General features: G+C 38.8%; 1 protein-coding gene across 1 annotated transcript; it reads right to left on the bottom strand.

Moving 5' to 3' along the window:
* Positions 1-2,897: 2,897 nt before the first annotated feature.
* On the bottom strand, positions 2,898-17,919 carry LOC132545885 (uncharacterized). Its single transcript, XM_060209558.1, has 3 exons — positions 17,752-17,919; positions 4,150-4,522; positions 2,898-3,775 (listed from the first exon to the last, which is right to left on the bottom strand). Exons 1-3 carry the CDS (start codon positions 17,917-17,919, stop codon positions 2,898-2,900), a joined length of 1,419 nt encoding a protein of 472 aa, XP_060065541.1.
* Positions 17,920-19,779: the final 1,860 nt, after the last annotated feature.

The following is a 19,779-nucleotide window of genomic DNA, read 5'->3' as shown; positions in this document are numbered from 1 at the left end:
AACCTTTCCTGTCAAGTTGGAATCAGATAACGGTAGCGTCAACCCTGACATTCTTTCCTGCCAAGTTGGAATCAGATATCGGTAGCGTCAACCCTGACAACCTTTCCTGCCAAGTTGGAATCAGATATCGGTAATCGTCAACCCTGACAACCTTCCCTGTCAAGTTGGAATCAGATATCGGTAATTGTCAACCCTGACATTCTTTCCTGCCAAGTTGGAATCAGATATCGGTAGCGTCAACCCTGACAACCTTCCCTGTCAAGTTGGAATCAGATATCGGTAGCGTCAACCCTGACAACCTTTCCTGCCAAGTTGGAATCAGATATCGGTAGCGTCAACCCTGACAACCTTTCCTGCCAAGTTGGAATCAGATATCGGTAATCGTCAACCCTGACAACCTTTCCTGCCAAGTTGGAATCAGATATCGGTAAGCGTCAAACCTGACAACCTTCCCTGTCAAGTTGGAATCAGATATCGGTAATCGTCAACCCTGACAACCTTTCCTGCCAAGTTGGAATCAGATATCGGTAGCGTCAACCCTGACAACCTTCCCTGTCAAGTTGGAATCAGATATCGGTAATCGTCAACCCTGACAACCTTTCCTGCCAAGTTGGAATCAGATATCGGTAAGCGTCAAACCTGACAACCTTCCCTGTCAAGTTGGAATCAGATATCGGTAATCGTCAACCCTGACAACCTTTCCTGCCAAGTTGGAATCAGATATCGGTAGCGTCAACCCTGACAACCTTCCCTGTCAAGTTGGAATCAGATATCGGTAATCGTCAACCCTGACAACCTTTCCTGCCAAGTTGGAATCACATATCGGTAAGCGTCAAACCTGACAACCTTCCCTGTCAAGTTGGAATCAGATATCGGTAATCGTCAACCCTGACAACCTTTCCTGCCAAGTTGGAATCAGCTATTTTCCATCAGATTATTGTTCTATTCTAATTAAATAAAAATATTATCTATCAAAAGATTAATATGAAAAAGACTTCTTTTTACTGGTGTATCAACACGACGCGCGTAAAATGATTTCTTATGAGTGGCACAGTGTATATATAAGTCATCCGCTAAATAATAATGTATGGACATATTACAAAATAAAACTCAACATATCTCTTAATTCACAACAATGACATAGATATCAAAATAAATAAAATTTAATTGTCTTTTTTACAGCTCACAGACATGTTAAATCACATCGGCTTTAATCAAAGCATAGCCACGGTGTCATGTAAATTATATAACATATAAAGCAGTCTGTTGACTTTACAGTGCACCAAGCAACATCATACATCAACGAATGACATTCAGCATTATAAGATATGGCTGTGAATACACGAAATTAAACGAGCAATAAAACTAGATACTAGTTACTGGTAACATCAGTAAAACAATCTTCTCCTCTAGATCAAACGCATGCTTTATAAATATCGGCGTGAATTTGAAATAAAAGAGAAAGGAAAAATAGCAATCTACAAGCAGTTTCATGATTCATGTCTAATTACCTAATCGTAATGAGCGTATCTTTATCATTAAGATATTGAAACTATTCAAGTCAATGAAATTCAGAGTTAATGTATTCAACAGTATATAATATGTCTGTACATCATCACACTGAGATCACAAGATATGTCTGTCGTAAATCTGGCTTGTAAGTACAGAAGAACACAAACGATCAATTACCATATTTAATTTCCTTCGAGATGGCTTTCAATCGTCATTTTTTTATTAATGTCAGTGCTATTTATGGCGAAGACAGAAATCGTGTTTATCATAGACGTTCGAAAAATTGGTATCACATTGTATATAGTTGTTTTTCTATAATCCAAAAGCTTTTTCTAACTTGAATTTGAATACAATGTGTATTTACCAGCATAGGAAGGAAAGTCTGATAATACGAGTTATTGTACAAGTTGTTCGAATATCCTACAATTTACGAAAGGATTACTGTGGTGTACTGCAGTTGTATTGCAATAAACCGCCATCTGTTTTTCCCTTACTTCAGAAATCTTTTACGTCACGTCATTAAATATAGTTTGTCTAATATATACCCGATCAGTTTGAATTTTCCGACGACAATAAGACACCGTCTGCATCAAAGTAACGATTATATCTGCTGGATTTGAGCTTTATCATACTAAACAAATATCTCGCTTCGCCTTGGTCTCTGACATGTTACAAACATATCTGATAAAGTAAGTATATTCCAGTCTAGTTTTGAGTGATTTTACGTGTAACAAAGTAACAAAAACTAATTGATTTTTACACGTTTTAAGGGTAACGTGACATACATTTACCTGTAACATTATTACTCTACTTAACGGGGTTTATGTCCTCTTTTACGGACTTCCGGCCTTTCAGCGGTCAAGATAGGAAAATGAGTGAAGAGGGGAAGTGTGAAGCGATAGAGTAGGGACAGAGATGAGGTAGGGAGGAGCCGTCTATACTAGCCTACCAACAGTTGTGCCTTGTCATTTACTCACTAGTAACACGTGATGTCTGAGGTCTCCTCTCGTCGTTAATTTGTTATTGTTTGTCAATAAATACCTCTAGATCGCTAAGGTAGGATTTCTGTTGCTCGTCGTAAAGACAGTAAGTTTCCGTCCATTTTCTCCAACAAATACACAGTCATCACGATTGTCGCTAAACTATTGCTAACTGACGTGAAGTCGACCTACACAGACTTATCACAGACGGTATGGGCTACAAACATGAAGAAATTTCAAGAAAAAAATCATTCTTTCATTTAACCACACTCAACGATTGTTACTTTACGTGTTTGACAGCCAGATTTTTTTAGCAAGCTCTCATAACATTCAGTGTCAATCTTACTGATTGAAAACATATCAAGATCGTCAATTATCAGCAATCGTGCGAAAGCAATCTTCACTTCACTCACACGTGCACATTTCGGATGCGCAGAACTCGGAGTTACAATTTGTTGCGCACCACGCGTCCATAGCGGCATCCGTCCAGCCGGGAATACCTCTACACCGACTGTTCATTGCTCTATAATTTGGATTCAGTTGTTGAAGAATGTTCATGGGGCACGTGCATCCACACACGGCGGTGGGACAGACACCAGTTGGGCACATGGACTGACACCATTTTCCTATGGCTGGAAGTTTGTTCCAAGACGGAAGTGAAGAACACGTAGGTTTTGTGTACCCGTCCTGGCAGACCTCAAAGTTAGCGTTGTCATTCCCGTCTGGTATATTGTTAGCGTAAGACAATATAGTGGCGGTAAGGGCCCGGGGGTCGGTAGGCAATTTGACGGCGGACGACTGGGAGGTCCGGGAGTACTGTACCTGTGGTCGAGGTTTGGGTGTGGTTGGTGGTGCGGGTTGGGGTTGAACAACTTTCATTGCCATGTTCATGTAACCCATATCGCCGTCGAACATATTTCTGAACATATTCCGCATTCTGTTGGAATAGAGTCCAAATCCTGTGGGGTAAATTTCGTGAGATATTTGTGTAAACATATTTTGAGTAGGTGTCGGTGCTGGTGCCGGTTTTGCCGGTCGCGAGGGGGCGCTATACAAGTCAGCCGAGTTCTTGCTTGAGGATTTGATTTCGTATGACACAGCACTTGATACGTCTGATTTGAGTGACTTGAATCTGACCACAGCCCCTCCTGACGAAGGTCGGGTTAGAGGAAGAGGCGAAGTTTTCGTGGGACTGATTGATACATCGGCACAATTGATAAAATGTTCCTGGGGTCCACAACCAAAACACTCTCCTCCCTTACCATCGGGACCACGGTTTTGAGCTGAAGTAAAAGATGATTATGTGTTTATTATAGCAGTGAATGCAATAGCATATTCAATATTTCTTGTTAAGCGATAATTCAGGATTAAGCGCTTCAAAACAATTCTGAATTGAACCCGACTTATCTCTATGCTATATGTACCATACAAGATGCATGCTCGTTAAATTAACCGTTATCGGGTAGCAATACTCTAGCAAAGAAACTATAACTAGAAAAATGGTCAGAATGTTATTGTGTTCTTTAAAATGAAAATACACACACACAAGTGTTATCGTTATAATTGAATTTAACCCACCCCAACCGTGTCAATGTTTTCTCTGATTCACAAGCTGTTTTCATACCAACTTTCAAACATTAAGACGTTTACAAGTTACCTGCACGCCACTTCCACTGGAGGACACAGTTGGTGCAACTAACGCCCGGGGGTAGTTCCAAAAGTAGGTCAATAAAAACGTTTGAGTCCGGGGCGTCGATATGGTATTTGGTGCCTAACCCCACGATCCTTAACAGATATTGATCAAAACACTGTTGGGTAACACGTAGCTGGCCGTTGTTATTCGGACATAACCGGAACTCGAAGTAACCTTTGTGATTACTGGTAAGCTGGACCGTGACGTTGATAGTCTGACCGGAAGCGTATTGTCTCGTGATCACTCCTACAGAATATTTCCCGCCAGCTTCGTTGTCACGAGGGCCCTGCCAGGGATCACCACAAGGTCCGCAGCGTCCACCTTGACGCATCATATTCTGAAATAAAACAAAAAACAACATAAGACTGGAACTGTTGAAGTAGTCGTGAACTCTTGGCAATTATATGAAACTTCATAACGGCGTATTTTACGTTTTACGTTTGTCTCAGGGTTCGTTTAATACGTCCCTGGTTGGGACGTGTGCAATATCCTTGGTAGGTCTTGCTACAGACAATGAAAACAAGCCAGTGCTATTTTAAGGTGGAAGGAGTGCATATTTCGAGACATTCGTGTCTAATAAACATTTAATAGCTGTGCTGAAAAAGGGGATTTACCAACAGTGTCACTACTGTCGGTGTCCATTACAACACGATGTCACGAGTTCGTGTTTATGACATGAACGGCCTCGCTTTCAAAATTATTACGTAACGTTAGCAGTGCTAAATACAAGTGGATTTTCAGAACTAAAGATGTCCATGAGGGGACTTCTCTCCCCAGAACCAAAGATGTCCTATGAGGTAAGGGGGGATTCCCCCCCCCCATTTTCCTCACGTCGCCTAAAAATCGACTCCATTCGATTGGACAATGCCCGGCGACGGGCAGAGTTACGTAGACGAGAAACCGTCATCATCATCATCAGAACCAAAGAAGTGGTCAAGCTGGACATTGGAAGGCGACACTGAATATCGAGAAACGTAATTACAATCAATAATGAAATATTAATGCTTTTACCGTAATTTCTTTTAAGCCAAACTTTCGTGAAGTGATTTGAGCCTATAGATTGTCTTTTGTTAATGCAGCATGGAAACATTTGAACAGAAAGTGTACCCTAATTAGTAAACAGTTTTCAGTGACAATGTTATTTGGAGTGTGACAAACAAATGAGACCTCCTAGTAGAGCTATATATAATACTGTAATCTAGGTCGCTGGGCAGTGACCTACATGACAACATAAAACCATTGTTGCACAACAGTGGAATGGACGTTTATAAGTTTGTGTGTGCAAAAATCCTTTCTTTTGTGACCCCAAGTTCAAACTCACACATTATTAACATTCACCACGTCCGTCCACACGTCATGTCAGAATGAGTACACCTATATTGTGTGATTATTAACCATACCATGTATAACCACATCCTTTTTGTATATAGATAGTGATAAATATAATGATATACAACAGGAAAGCGTGTCGGTCATTTCCTCCTAACTAGACGTTTCTGCTGGTCAGTAGAGGAAGCTATGGACATACATTAGCCATTACCGTGTTAGTTGCCTATCAATCACAGGTGGTTTTGTACAGATATACCAACACAGAAAGGTGTTGGACGTTTTACCTATAGTGTTATGGCAGGTATAACAAACACCTATGTATACACTGTATAGCGAACACGTAATGCATTTCAATATATAGATATGAAATAAAGTATAAAGTTGCATGATATCAAACAGTATTATCATCACCAAATGTCACCAACAACAATTTACGTATATAGCAAATACTTGTATAAAATGTTTACTCCGGAACATCACTGAGGAGTCCCGAAGTGACGAACCGGCTTAATTCATTACCTGACTCTACTGTACCTAAATCTATAAACAGATGTAATTCACTGATCTATAGCTACAAATAATGATCTCCAATGGACCTGTATTTCACATTCGATTATTTCAACATTAATGATTTGAAGTTCTATGTCAACATTGGGTCTTAATCCTGGTGTTAGATAAGGACTGATGGTTTGGAGTGACAGATTTATATGTGACTCTGTAATAAAAGAGGTGTAAATGATGTGTGTTTACTGTTGGCGTGGGCGGTGTTTGGTATAGGGCATCAGTGCATTCATACGAGTCTATTGTCATAAATTATCGTTAAAAATGTGTTGGATATCGCGCGTTAGAACGTCCACCAGGACACTGCAACGCCCAAAGTGTTTTATCTAATGGCATAAATCATCTGTAAAATGTGTTGAATTCCGCAGCGAAATTATTTTTATTGATATTCCAAATGTCAATGATGACAACAAAGGAAGTTGTTCATTTAAATCCCGTATGGTAATTCTTGTAATGCAGGCAAACTGATATCTATACACAACATTACAGTGTTTATCAGTACACGATCGTTGTATAGTGACAAGTCGGTGTTTACGGTACATGAGTGTTGTATAGTGACAAGTTGGTGTTTACGGTACATGAGTGTTGTATAGTGACAAGTCGGTGTTTATCGGTACATGAGTGTTGTATAGTGACAAGTCGGTGTTTATCGGTACATGAGTGTTGTATAGTGACAAGTCGGTGTTTATCGGTACATGAGTGTTGTATAGTGACAAGTCGGCGTTTATCGGTACATGAGTGTTGTATAGTGACAAGTCGGCGTTTATCGGTACATGAGTGTTGTATAGTGACAAGTCGGTGTTTATCGGTACATGAGTGTTGTATAGTGACAAGTCGGTGTTTATCGGTACATGAGTGTTGTATAGTGACAAGTCGGTGTATATCGGTACATGAGTGTTGTATAGTGACAAGTCGGTGTTTATCGGTACACGATCGTTGTATAGTGACAAGTCGGTGTTTATCGGTACATGAGTGTTGTATAGTGACAAGTCGGTGTTTATCGGTACATGAGTGTTGTATAGTGACAAGTCGGTGTTTATCGGTACATGAGTGTTGTGTAGTGACAAGTCGGTGTTTATCGGTACATGAGTGTTGTATAGTGACAAGTCGGTGTATATCGGTACATGAGTGTTGTATAGTGACAAGTCGGTGTTTATCGGTACATGAGTGTTGTATAGTGACAAGTCGGTGTTTATCGGTACATGAGTGTTGTATAGTGACAAGTCGGTGTTTATCGGTACATGAGTGTTGTATAGTGACAAGTCGGTGTTTATCGGTACATGAGTGTTGTATAGTGACAAGTCGGCGTTTATCGGTACATGAGTGTTGTATAGTGACAAGTCGGCGTTTTTCGGTACATGAGTGTTGTATAGTGACAAGTCGGTGTTTATCGGTACATGAGTGTTGTATAGTGACAAGCCGGTGTATATCGGTACACGATCGTTGTATAGTGACAAGCCGATGTTTACGGTACATGAGTGTTGTATAGTGACAAGTCGGTGTATGTCGGTACATGAGTGTTGTATAGTGACAAGTCGGTGTTTATCGGTACATGAGTGTTGTATAGTGACAAGTCGGTGTTTATCGGTACATGAGTGTTGTATAGTGACAAGTCGGTGTTTATCGGTACACGATCGTTGTATAGTGACAAGTCGGTGTTTATCGGTACATGAGTGTTGTATAGTGACAAGTCGGTGTTTATCGGTACATGAGTGTTGTATAGTGACAAGTCGGTGTTTATCGGTACATGAGTGTTGTATAGTGACAAGTCGGCGTTTATCGGTACATGAGTGTTGTATAGTGACAAGTCGGTGTTTATCGGTACGTGAGTGTTGTGTTTTGCTCTGACATCATTTTTTTTTATATCATTAGAAGAGCATGTGTTTTGTTACACTTAATGCAAAGCCGACGTGTGTTACCTGTCAACTCGTGTGTGTTTTTAAAACTACTTTACATGCGAGAATTTCCGGCTTTTGCAGTGTGAAAGTAATGGCATGTCTGTTCAGTATTCTCATATACGTCTACTTTGATGAACAACTCCAGAAGACACGTACACCACTCCTAACGAAATGATAAAGAATGGAAGTTAGTCAGTGATACTGTACCTGGTGTAATTGTTCTGTGTAGATTTACCTCTGTAATTAGTATCCACGAATGTTTCTCCAATACAACAGAATGTAACTAGGAGAACAACCTGGATTTTGGGGATTGACTGAGGACGTATTGTACCTGGTTTTGATGTTTGAAATCGCTAATACTTTCGGTTTTTGGAACCCTGCTGATATTGAATTATAAACACCCAACAGACTTACATGAATACGACGAGTGTCCATCCATATTACTTGTGGTCATCTAGAAACTTTAAGGTAGACATCGAACAATAACTGGGTTTACTTGTAGTGAAAGTGAGAAAGTTCGAAGTCAGTGAGACACAAAACACCCAATGTCACCCTTCAAAACGAAATCAACTGAACCATTGAAGTGCCTATGGAAGGGAGTTTATAAGGAGTTAGTCGGTGACACGATATCCGGACACAGGAGGAGTCACGGAGACGTTCGTCGGTGAGACGATACCCGGACACGGGAGGAGTCACGGAGACGATTCCCGGACACAGGAGGAGTCACGGCGACGGAAAACCTGTCGGTCAGCCTGTAAGGAAACACTTCAACAGCAGTCCTGTAATCACCAATCCTTTTGTGGAATGGAGACGGGAAAGTTGCTGAAGTAGATCAGATATTGAAAAGGACGTATACAATGTAACAAAGGAAATGGTGGAGAGACAAGTGAATCAGACAATGTACCGGGAAAGTACTGAGTGAAAATGGAAACCGGTCATTTATCAGGCAGAGATGGAGCGATGAACAAAACCGACTACCTACCGGGAAGGGATGGAGCGATGAATGAAACTGACTACCTACAGAACAGAGATGGAGCGATGAATAACACCGACTACCTACCGGGAAGGGATGGAGCGATGAAGGAAACCGACTACCTACCGGACAGGCATGGAGCGATGAATAAAACTGATTACCTACCGGGCAGGGATGGAGCGATGAATGAAACTAATTACTACCGGGCAGGGATGGAGCGATGAATGAAACTAATTACTACCGGGCAGGGATGGAGCGATGAATAAAACCGACTACCTACTGGGCAGGGATGGAGCAATGAATGAAAGTGACTACCTACCGGGCAGGGATGGAGCGATGAATAAAACCGACTACCTACTGGGCAGGGATGGAGCAATGAATGAAAGTGACTACCTACCGGGCAGGGATGGAGCAGTGAATAAAACCGACTACCTACCGGGCAGGGATGGAGCGATGAATGAAACTGATTACCTACTGGGAAAGGATGGAGCAATGAATGAAACCGACTACCTACCGGGCAGGGATGGAGCGATGAATGAAACTGATTACCTACTGGGAAAGGATGGAGCAATGAATGAAACTGACTACCTACCGGGCAGGGATGGAGCGAAGAATAAAACTGATTACCTATTGGGAAAGGATGGAGCAATGAATGAAACTGATAACCTACTGGGAAAGGATGTAGCGATGAATGAAACTGATTACCTACTGGGAAAGGTTGAAGCGATGAATGAAACCTACTTCTTACCGGGAAGGGATGAAGCGATGAATGAAACCGATTACCTACCGAGAAGTGACAAAGTGATAGATAAGTGAAGCCGGTAAGGTGTCAAGAAATTGATTGAAAGAAAGGAAGATAATAAAATGAAGATTTTAAAAGCGGGTTTGAACATTCAGCAGTGGAATCGGGAAATAGATAATATGTGACGAGGCGTCAAACATCTATAACAGCCGCATTTTAGGGTCATAATGTCAAAAAACTCATTATAAAAGTCACCTGCTCATAAAGATATTACACCGTACACACTTGGAGTGTTATTACTTATGTAACATACCAGGAATAATGACTTATTAATGGCGTCCCGTCTCTGTTCTTGGACGTGACGATGATGAGGTAACATTTCGTTAACACCTGTGATTACCTGTAATTAGTAAACCGTCCAATCCGCTGTACAGATGATTGATTAAGGTGACAGAACGATCACCCGAAGTGACATCAGGCGTACTACAGGTAAGTCTTACATCTGACACCTATCAACATATACCTACGTCTAATTATCATCCGCCAAACAACAGAATGATGGCGCCTTAGTTCATCTATACAAATATCAAGACAAGATTCACGAGTTTACCGTCTGATCTCGATTCGTCGCGATGATTTTTCTGCTACATTCTTCTATCCATGTTATTTTCAACAGTGGACAATCGAGATACGGTCGTTTGAACAAGCTAAAAGATACAAGCCAAATAAAGGCGGACTATTTAAAAATTTGGATGGTAGCCATTCCCTCGGAAATAAATCATTGAACATATTTAGAGATGCACGTCCACAGTGACAGAACATTAGTGTTAGAAATTCTATGTGACTGATACAAAGTTTTTGAATGATTGAATGGAAATAATGCCAACAACCCAATGTTTGTTTTAACTGTTAGAAGTTGATAGTAAATGTCACCTATTTTCCTTCAGCTATTGGGAAGTTCCCCTTTGTCGCTCGGTAGAGACCGAAGGGTCGCTAGTTCGAACCTAGCCAGGGGCAGGGTGGTTTTATTACTTCTTCCTATTACATAACTAACATTGTAGTGATAAATCTTGTGACTAATTAAACATTAATCCCAGAAACTTCCATGTTTATTTCTATCACATCAATCAGGTTGATGATTTCTCAATTTATTAATTTACCAAGAACACTCAAGTCGGTTGGAGGCCTAACTCTAACCCAACATCTAAGTATAAGACTCAAAGTTATCCTGTCTAAAGGTTATCCTTTTATACAAATGAAATATTTTTCGTATTTCGATAGTGAACGGCCTAGGTACTGTAATGTCGACCACTAGATAATCGTTTATTATTCTGATCTCCAAGAGTTACTTCCCTTCGCTTCACCCTGTCAGTATAACGATAAGCTTGACAGCCGATAGAGGCCGATAATGGATAATCGTGTATTATTCTGATCTCCAAGAGTTACTTCCCTTCGCTTCAGCCTGTCAGTATAGCGATAAGCTTGACAGCCAATGGAGGCCGAGAATGGATAATCGTGTGTTATTCTGATCTCCAAGAGTTACTTCCCTTCGCTTCACCCTGTCAGTATAACGATAAGCTTGACAGCCAATGGAGGCCGAGAATGGATAATCGTGTGTTATTCTGATCTTCAAGAGTTACTTCCCTTCGCTTCACCCTGTCAGTATAACGATAAGCTTGACAGCCGATAGAGACCGAGAATGGATAATCGTGTATTATTCTGATCTCCAAGAGTTACTTCCCTTCGCTTCAGCCTGTCAGTATAACGATAAGCTTGACAGCCAATGGAGGCCGAGAATGGATAATCGTGTATTATTCTGATCTCCAAGAGTTACTTCCCTTCGCTTCACCCTGTCAGTATAACGATAAGCTTGACAGCCGATAGAGGCCGAGACTGAACAATCGTGTAATAAACCAGAATTCATTTCGTTCCCTCTACAATGTAATTTTTTCGGAAGTACTTTCTTTATCGACAATTATTAACCCTGACCATGCCAATAAACATGCTGAAAAAAACCGGTGTCCGAAAGGTAACGTTAACGCCGTATAGTGACCGCATAGTTTACACACGAGTGACTAAGTATATGACATGTGATTTTTACTGGGAGATAGAATTACCAATATAGTTCATTTATAAATAACGTCAATTTCTATACGTAAGCTTGGTCATTTTTCGGCAGTCACTGTGTTTGTCACTAAATAACAGATATCGACAGAGAGTTATGTATCATATAGAACTACACTACTATATGCACAACAACACCCGTCACACGAAGTCTGACACTTACACACGGTTTTATTGACATACATTCTGTTGGTTAACTAATACAGACTGAAAGTATTATGCAGTATTAATTCTTATCTGGAATGTATTGTTTGTTTCTGACGCTAAATTTACATTTATTTTTCTATGAATAATCTTTTGTATCGACCATCCAGTACATTGGGTTTCCCGGTTTCACAATAATTACAGCGATCAGTGATTCTCATTATGTTTTTTATTCGCGACTGCTTTATATTGCTAATTCTTTATCTTAATTACTCAGACACAATGACCTTCAGGCGGCGGTGGACAGGTCAGCGTGGCCGAAACTTTCTGTGACGTATTGATCGGTCCAGTACTTGATCAAATGTCCTAATTATGACGTGTAATGATGTCACAATGACAGAAACTTGACCGAATTATTAACTTTTAATTATTAATCAAATATCCGAACATATTACTGATGTCGGACCATGAGGTAACCTAACAAATTAACTAAAGTTGTTCATTTCCAATTATACATATAGCTAAATCTAGAGGATATAGCATATTTAGAAATTTCGTCATTTTTTCTGCAATTTTGAAAAGAAATTCAATTTCCTGTTTATCAATTACAAAGTAATTACCGCGTTTCAAGTCTAACACTGTTGACAGATGTTCATCATTACACAGCCCAAAACTCTTCTGTCCAGAGAGAGACCGGCCCTTGTTGGATCAACCACATTCGTCAACACTGAGCACTTTTTTATGTTAAATTTCACTCAGTGACGATATATATTATAAGAAATAAGCTTCTGTAAGCAGGGTAACGTTTAACATTGGAAATGACAGTGTTTCGACACTCTATACCTGGACAATCTCACACTGCCTGGCGTTACAATATTTATGTTATTCAGGAAGAAAAAAGATAAAATCTCGAACTTATCACCTGAAACTGTTACACGAGAACCGTCCAACATTTATTTCACCACGTTTTTTATGATTTTTTTTTAAAATTTCCAACCTCGTACATATTGCAGTATTAATCATTAATTTATTATTGTAAGATTATAAATGTAATTTGATCACTTAGACTGCCTGGCTCCATAGTAAAATTGTTATGTCTCGTCCCTGCCAGATTACTGCTTAACGTCACAACACGTATACGGTAGTAATCGTTATTTCTGGGAATGTTACTATAAGATAAAAACCATTATGACCATAAAGACGTTATAACACGTGGATGTATCACAGGCTTTTAAATACAACATATGTTATCGTTCTGCCTTGACAGTTTACCTTCCCCCTGACAGATTTGGGAAAAAAAACCATGAAACAAAACATGACATCAAATTACCTCAAGTTCCTATACTCTAACGGGCAATGAATTACACAAGTTTCACGCTCCCGATTTCAGAACTAGTTTTGTTTGGACGATTTATTAATTTTACTCCCTAAGTCACATCGTCTCCATATAATAACGTTAGTGCTAACTTTTAGGTTTATATAAGTTAGTACCGACTTACAGGTTTATATAGTTAGTGACGACTAACAGGTTTATATAGTTAGTGCTGACTAACAGGTTTATGTAGTTAGTGCCGACTTACAGGGTTATGTAGTTAGTGCTGACTTACAGGTTTATATAGTTAGTGACGACTTACAGGTTTATATAGTTAGTGCTGACTTACAGGTTTATGTAGTTAGTGCTGACTTACAGGGTTATGTAGTTAGTGCTGACTAACAGGTTTATATAGTTAGTGACGACTTACAGGTTTATATAGTTAGTGCCGACTTACAGGTTTATATAGTTAGTGACGACTTACAGGTTTATATAGTTAGTGCCGACTTACAGGTTTATATAGTTAGTGCTGACTTACAGGGTTATGTAGTTAGTGCTGACTTACAGGGTTATGTAGTTAGTGCCGACTTACAGGGTTATGTAGTTAGTGCCGACTTACAGGGTTATGTAGTTAGTGCCGACTTACAGGGTTATGTAGTTAGTGCTGACTTACAGGTTTATATAGTTAGTGCTGACTTACAGGTTTATATAGTTAGTGCCGACTTACAGGTTTATATAGTTAGTGCCGACTTACAGGGTTATGTAGTTAGTGCCGACTTACAGGGTTATGTAGTTAGTGCCGACTTACAGGGTTATGTAGTTAGTGACGACTTACAGGTTTATATAGTTAGTGCTGACTTACAGGTTTATATAGTTAGTGCTGACTAACAGGTTTATATAGTTAGTGCTGACTAACAGGTTTATATAGTTAGTGCTGACTAACAGGTTTATATAGTTAGTGACGACTTACAGGTTTATATAGTTAGTGCTGACTTACAGGGTTATGTAGTTAGTGCTGACTAACAGGTTTATGTAGTTAGTGCTGACTTACAGGGTTATGTAGTTAGTGCTGACTAACAGGTTTATATAGTTAGTGCTGACTAACAGGTTTATATAGTTAGTGCCGACTTACAGGGTTATGTAGTTAGTGCCGACTTACAGGGTTATGTAGTTAGTGCTGACTTACAGGTTTATGTAGTTAGTGCCGACTTACAGGGTTATGTAGTTAGTGCCGACTTACAGGGTTATGTAGTTAGTGCCGACTTACAGGGTTATGTAGTTAGTGCCGACTTACAGGTTTATATAGTTAGTGACGACTTACAGGTTTATATAGTTAGTGCCGACTTACAGGTTTATATAGTTAGTGCTGACTAACAGGGTTATATAGTTAGTGCTGACTTACAGGGTTATGTAGTTAGTGCTGACTTACAGGTTTATATAGTTAGTGCTGACTTACAGGTTTATATAGTTAGTGCTGACTTACAGGTTTATATAGTTAGTGCCGACTTACAGGGTTATGTAGTTAGTGCCGACTTACAGGGTTATGTAGTTAGTGCTGACTTACAGGTTTATATAGTTAGTGCCGACTTACAGGGTTATGTAGTTAGTGCTGACTTACAGGTTTATATAGTTAGTGCTGACTTACAGGTTTATATAGTTAGTGCTAACATTCTTGATAATATACGAGAGATTTCAACAGAACTCTTAGCAAGGATTCATGACACTGCTTCTAGATCTAAATGTAAGAACACTTTGTACGTTAACATGATGTCAGGATAATAATTAAACTTTTAATTACATGTCTGTTGGACGTGACGTGGCCTACCTAATTATCATACATAGTTTATACATGTCACCTACAAGTAAATCATCTATTTCTAATTTTATTTCGAGTGTTTTTTACTCATTTTCTATGAATACACACTATAACGTGACAACGCTAATCTACAGTAATACTGCTGTTACATAAACGTAGATTAAAACGGAGCCTTGTTTCGTCAGGCAAAGATATCATTCTTTAATCTGGTAATTAACTTCTACCACTGAACGAATACCCCCAACGCCCAGTCCCCTACCCCCTCAGTAAAACAACACTCGTGTACGATTGCATTGTAAATTATTTCGTTTTTTCTTAATATAATTTATGCTTTGTAAAGATAATCCCCATTGATAAAGATATAATACTATACCTCGTTTATAGGTTTAGCAATATCAAAACACTTATATACACTGTACTATTTTCCCCTTTATAATAAATCAATGCGATTTATCATCTATATATAAATCCAAGAAATGATAAAGATACATAAAGACATATTTATATTTGTTCTTATTTAACCCGTAACATTCATGTAAGACATGGACGATGACTTGAAAAATTTCTTTGAATAATTACTTTAAACATTTTTTTCTATGAAGCATCCCCAGCCTGTTGTTTGTCGCGAGAATTGTGTTTTCATATTGGTGGATGCCTTTCTATAAATAGTTGTCCTCAACATTGACATTGGAATTCCTAAAATGATTTTAAGGGGATTCTCTCGTATGATCTTACTGTATAGTATGCTCAACCTTACATAAACTGAGTCGCTACTGTGATGACATTATAATCTTTTTCTCTGTTACAGGTAAGTGACGTTGACCTTTGACCTATGAATCACAAATCTATTCCAGGTATTAGTCACCTAGACAAAAAGTTTGATCATATTCACTAAAATAAAGACAGCAGAGTGATGTCATTGAATGGATGAACGGTTTTGTATTAACCGTTACATTTAACTTTTTGGCACACATACAACACGAACGCATCCGAGTAATTCTCATATGTGACCCTTGCATATACTTTTGTCAAAATCCTCGAAGAAGTCATCAGAGTGATAGAAACAGAAGCAGAGACCTTGAAACCCTGAAATACGAACTTGACCTTGTAAAAGCCTGAGCCGATCTTGTATGAAGGAAATATCTGTATTAATGAAGTTGGTAAAATGATGACAATGACTGGAGACTTGGAAGCTGGTAAAATGATGACAATGATTGGAGACACGGAAGCTGGTAAAATGATGCTAATGAATGGAGACACGGAAGCTGATAAAATGATGACAATGACTAGAGACTTGGAAGCTGCTAAAATGATGACAATGATTGGAGACAAGCTTGTAAAATGATGACAATGACTGGAGACTTGGAAGCTGATAAAATGATGACAATGACTGGAGACATGGAAGCTGGTAAAATGATGACAATGACTGGAGACACGGAGGCTTGTAAAATGATGACAATGATTGGAGACAAGCTTGTAAAATGATGACAATGACTGGAGACTTGGAAGCTGGTAAAATGATGACAATGACTGGAGACTTGGAAGCTGGTAAAATGATGACAATGACTGGAGACACGGAGGCTTGTAAAATGATGACAATGATTGGAGACAAGCTTGTAAAATGATGACAATGACTGGAGACTTGGAAGCTGGTAAAATGATGACAATGACTGGAGACTTGGAAGCTGGTAAAATGATGACAATGACTGGAGACTTGGAAGCTGGTAAAATGATGACAATGACTAGAGACTTGGAAGCTGCTAAAATGATGACAATGATTGGAGACAAGCTTGTAAAATGATGACAATGAATGGAGACATGGAAGCTGCTAAAATGATGACAATGATTGGAGACACGGAAGCTGATAAAATGATGACAATGAATGGAGACACGGAAGCTGATAAAATGATGACAATGACTGGAGACATGGAAGCTGGTAAAATGATGACAATGATTGGAGACACGGAAGCTGGTAAAATGATGACAATGAATGGAGACACGGAAGCTGGTAAAATGATGACAATGACTGGAGACATGGAAGCTGGTAAAATGATGACAATGATTGGAGACACGGAAGCTGGTAAAATGATGACAATGAATGGAGACAAGCTTGTAAAATGACTACAATGATTGGAGACACGGAAGCTGGTAAAATGATGACAATGAATGGAGACCCGGAAGCTGATAAAATGATGACAATGAATAGAGACACGGAAGCTGGTAAAATGATGACAATGAATGGAGACAAGCTGGTAAAATGATGACAATGATTGGGCACATTGAATTCGTATGGATATCGGTAAATCCCTTCACAAGATATTTTTGTATAACTACCCATAGAAATATTTGGTATACCCTGTGTAGCAACCATGAATAAACATAAAGATACAGATGAAACGCCGAGGAGAAGTTTTAAACATTTTATACCAGGACATGAACTCTTGTATTTAATGTAAAAATGGCAGACGTCTTATTGTCTCCGTGACTTGCATTAAATAACCCTATTGAAGGCATCATACACCGCGACGCTTTGGCGGGCTGTCCGGCATTTTATATTCAACAATTACCATTCATATGATTTAAATCTAGTTCTGTTGCAGGATTTTTGACACCAATATCCAAAATGTTACCACCTTCCCTCCCCAAGTCTGTGTTGATCTGACTTACCGGGAATCCGCCACAGTTCAGTTCGTTGTCGTTGTAATTTTTCGGTGTTGCGAATCCGTACCGCCAAGCAGAGGAGCGCATTGGGGGTTCTATTAGTCTTCCATGTCCGTGTCCTGTCGGCAGCCAAAAACACACAATTAACACAATAAAACACCACATGCTTTCCATGTCGGGAATATCGGACTACTTAAAGTTGAATATAAAATTCCAAAACTATTTAAGCAATTCCAGAAACTGCTAGGGTGTTGAGTTGTTGTCTTTCCGAGAGTGTGCAGTCGACGTGTTCTCGCGCTCTTCCAAGCGTACAACTGTCACAGACACACCACCGTCACTATATATAAGTGATGTGTCGCCAAGTCGTTAAAAGTCGGAAGGGTCAGTAGGGATAATGTACATATGCTGGTATTTACAATGTCAAAAGAAGAAAGATTTTAATTACAATTAACCTTACAAATTAATTAGCTAATAGATACACGTGACATTTCAAATATAAACAAAATATATACTTCACTCGACATACGATGTACAATATAAGACTACATGTATACTTAACCTGGTTTCTAAGACGCCATTCAGTATTCTCGGAGCTGCAAATGAAACCATTAAAAATGAAATATAACTGTTATAATGCAACAGTTTCCTTTGGCTGAGGTTGACAAACGAATTGTATAAACCCAAGTCATATAATTCAACCTAACACGCAATCCTAAATGTAATAAACATATTTCTACCTGTTTGTTTATTCGTTTTTTATCCCGTGTTACCTAATGCTACCTTTGATTAATAGTTTTGAAAAGTCAATTAAAAAATGTGCATTATTTTGTAAGTCGGATGAAGGAATTAATTAGTGAAGTTATTTATCAGCAGGAACCGTCCATAGTAAAAGGTTATGTGGTTAATTATGCTATGATAAATAAATGTATTTAGTGACCACCTGTATCAGTAACACGGCTAATAAAACCAGTATCATTATGATCAGGGCAGACTGGTTTTGATAGTGAGTTCCAAGAGATGTGTATGTGTCAAAAACCGGAGTTCTCGTTAGCGTTTCAAAAATGTATATGTCGGTGAAATTTCACTGGGGATACTGTGGATGACAAAAACGAGTATTTGATAAAATTGAGACCCAATAATGTCCTGATAATCACGGAACTTAATCTTCACAAGTTGTTTGCTTATCATGCACATGAGTTCACATTTTAACATAACAACACTAAACCCTGTTTTTTGTTGTAGAAAAAATTGTTTGGAACAAATTCTCATAGCCGCTGCTGATCTAGAAAATACCTTCCTCGAAGACATACGAAAAAGACAACCTAACTCACAGATTCATAGGAGACGACTTCAAATTGACAAAAAAAAAAAAAAAAACAACAACATTAATGTTGTGGAAGATGTTATTGACACACTCAAACACACATTCTGTTCACGAAAAGATATATACTTAAATACTTCTAATATTTTTTTTTCAAACTTGTTACCAACGAATGTACAATGTTAAAGGTAGCGACCATTTTCTGACATATATGGTTATCTGGTTGTAAATATTTAAATAATTCAAAATCACGATATATTCGAATGTTTACAAATCATATCATTGACGACGAAACACAAATATACTAAAACTATTAATGAGGTTTTTTCATATTGATATTTCTATCTATTTTAAGAACCTATAACTTGTGTAATTGCTGTTTTAGGACATTGTACATTTACGTAGGTATGGCATCTGTAGTTCTTCCGTAGTTTCTTCAATTTATTTTTATTAATGCATTTTACATGTACATGGGTCTGGATTATTTGAAGGAATCGTGATCACACAGGCGATGAACTACGTCAGCCTAGTCGTGTATATACATATCCGCGCTACTATTGACGTCACGCATTTTAATGCACACGTTTCGTCATTTATGGTGCATCGGCCATTAAAACGCCTCTGCTATTAATCTCATTGATGGAAATCTTGATCAAACAAGTTTTTGCTGCGAAACAGGACAATGCCACATTGTGTTTCGATATTGCGTTATA

This window comes from Ylistrum balloti, unplaced genomic scaffold (assembly GCF_031769215.1).
Source record: "Ylistrum balloti isolate Yb309-2 unplaced genomic scaffold, AGI_CSIRO_Ybal_v1 Utg369860, whole genome shotgun sequence".
Classification (NCBI taxonomy): Eukaryota; Metazoa; Mollusca; class Bivalvia; order Pectinida; family Pectinidae; genus Ylistrum; species Ylistrum balloti.
Note: the sequence above shows the minus strand (reverse complement) of the source record. Positions and strands in the feature narration are given on the sequence as shown.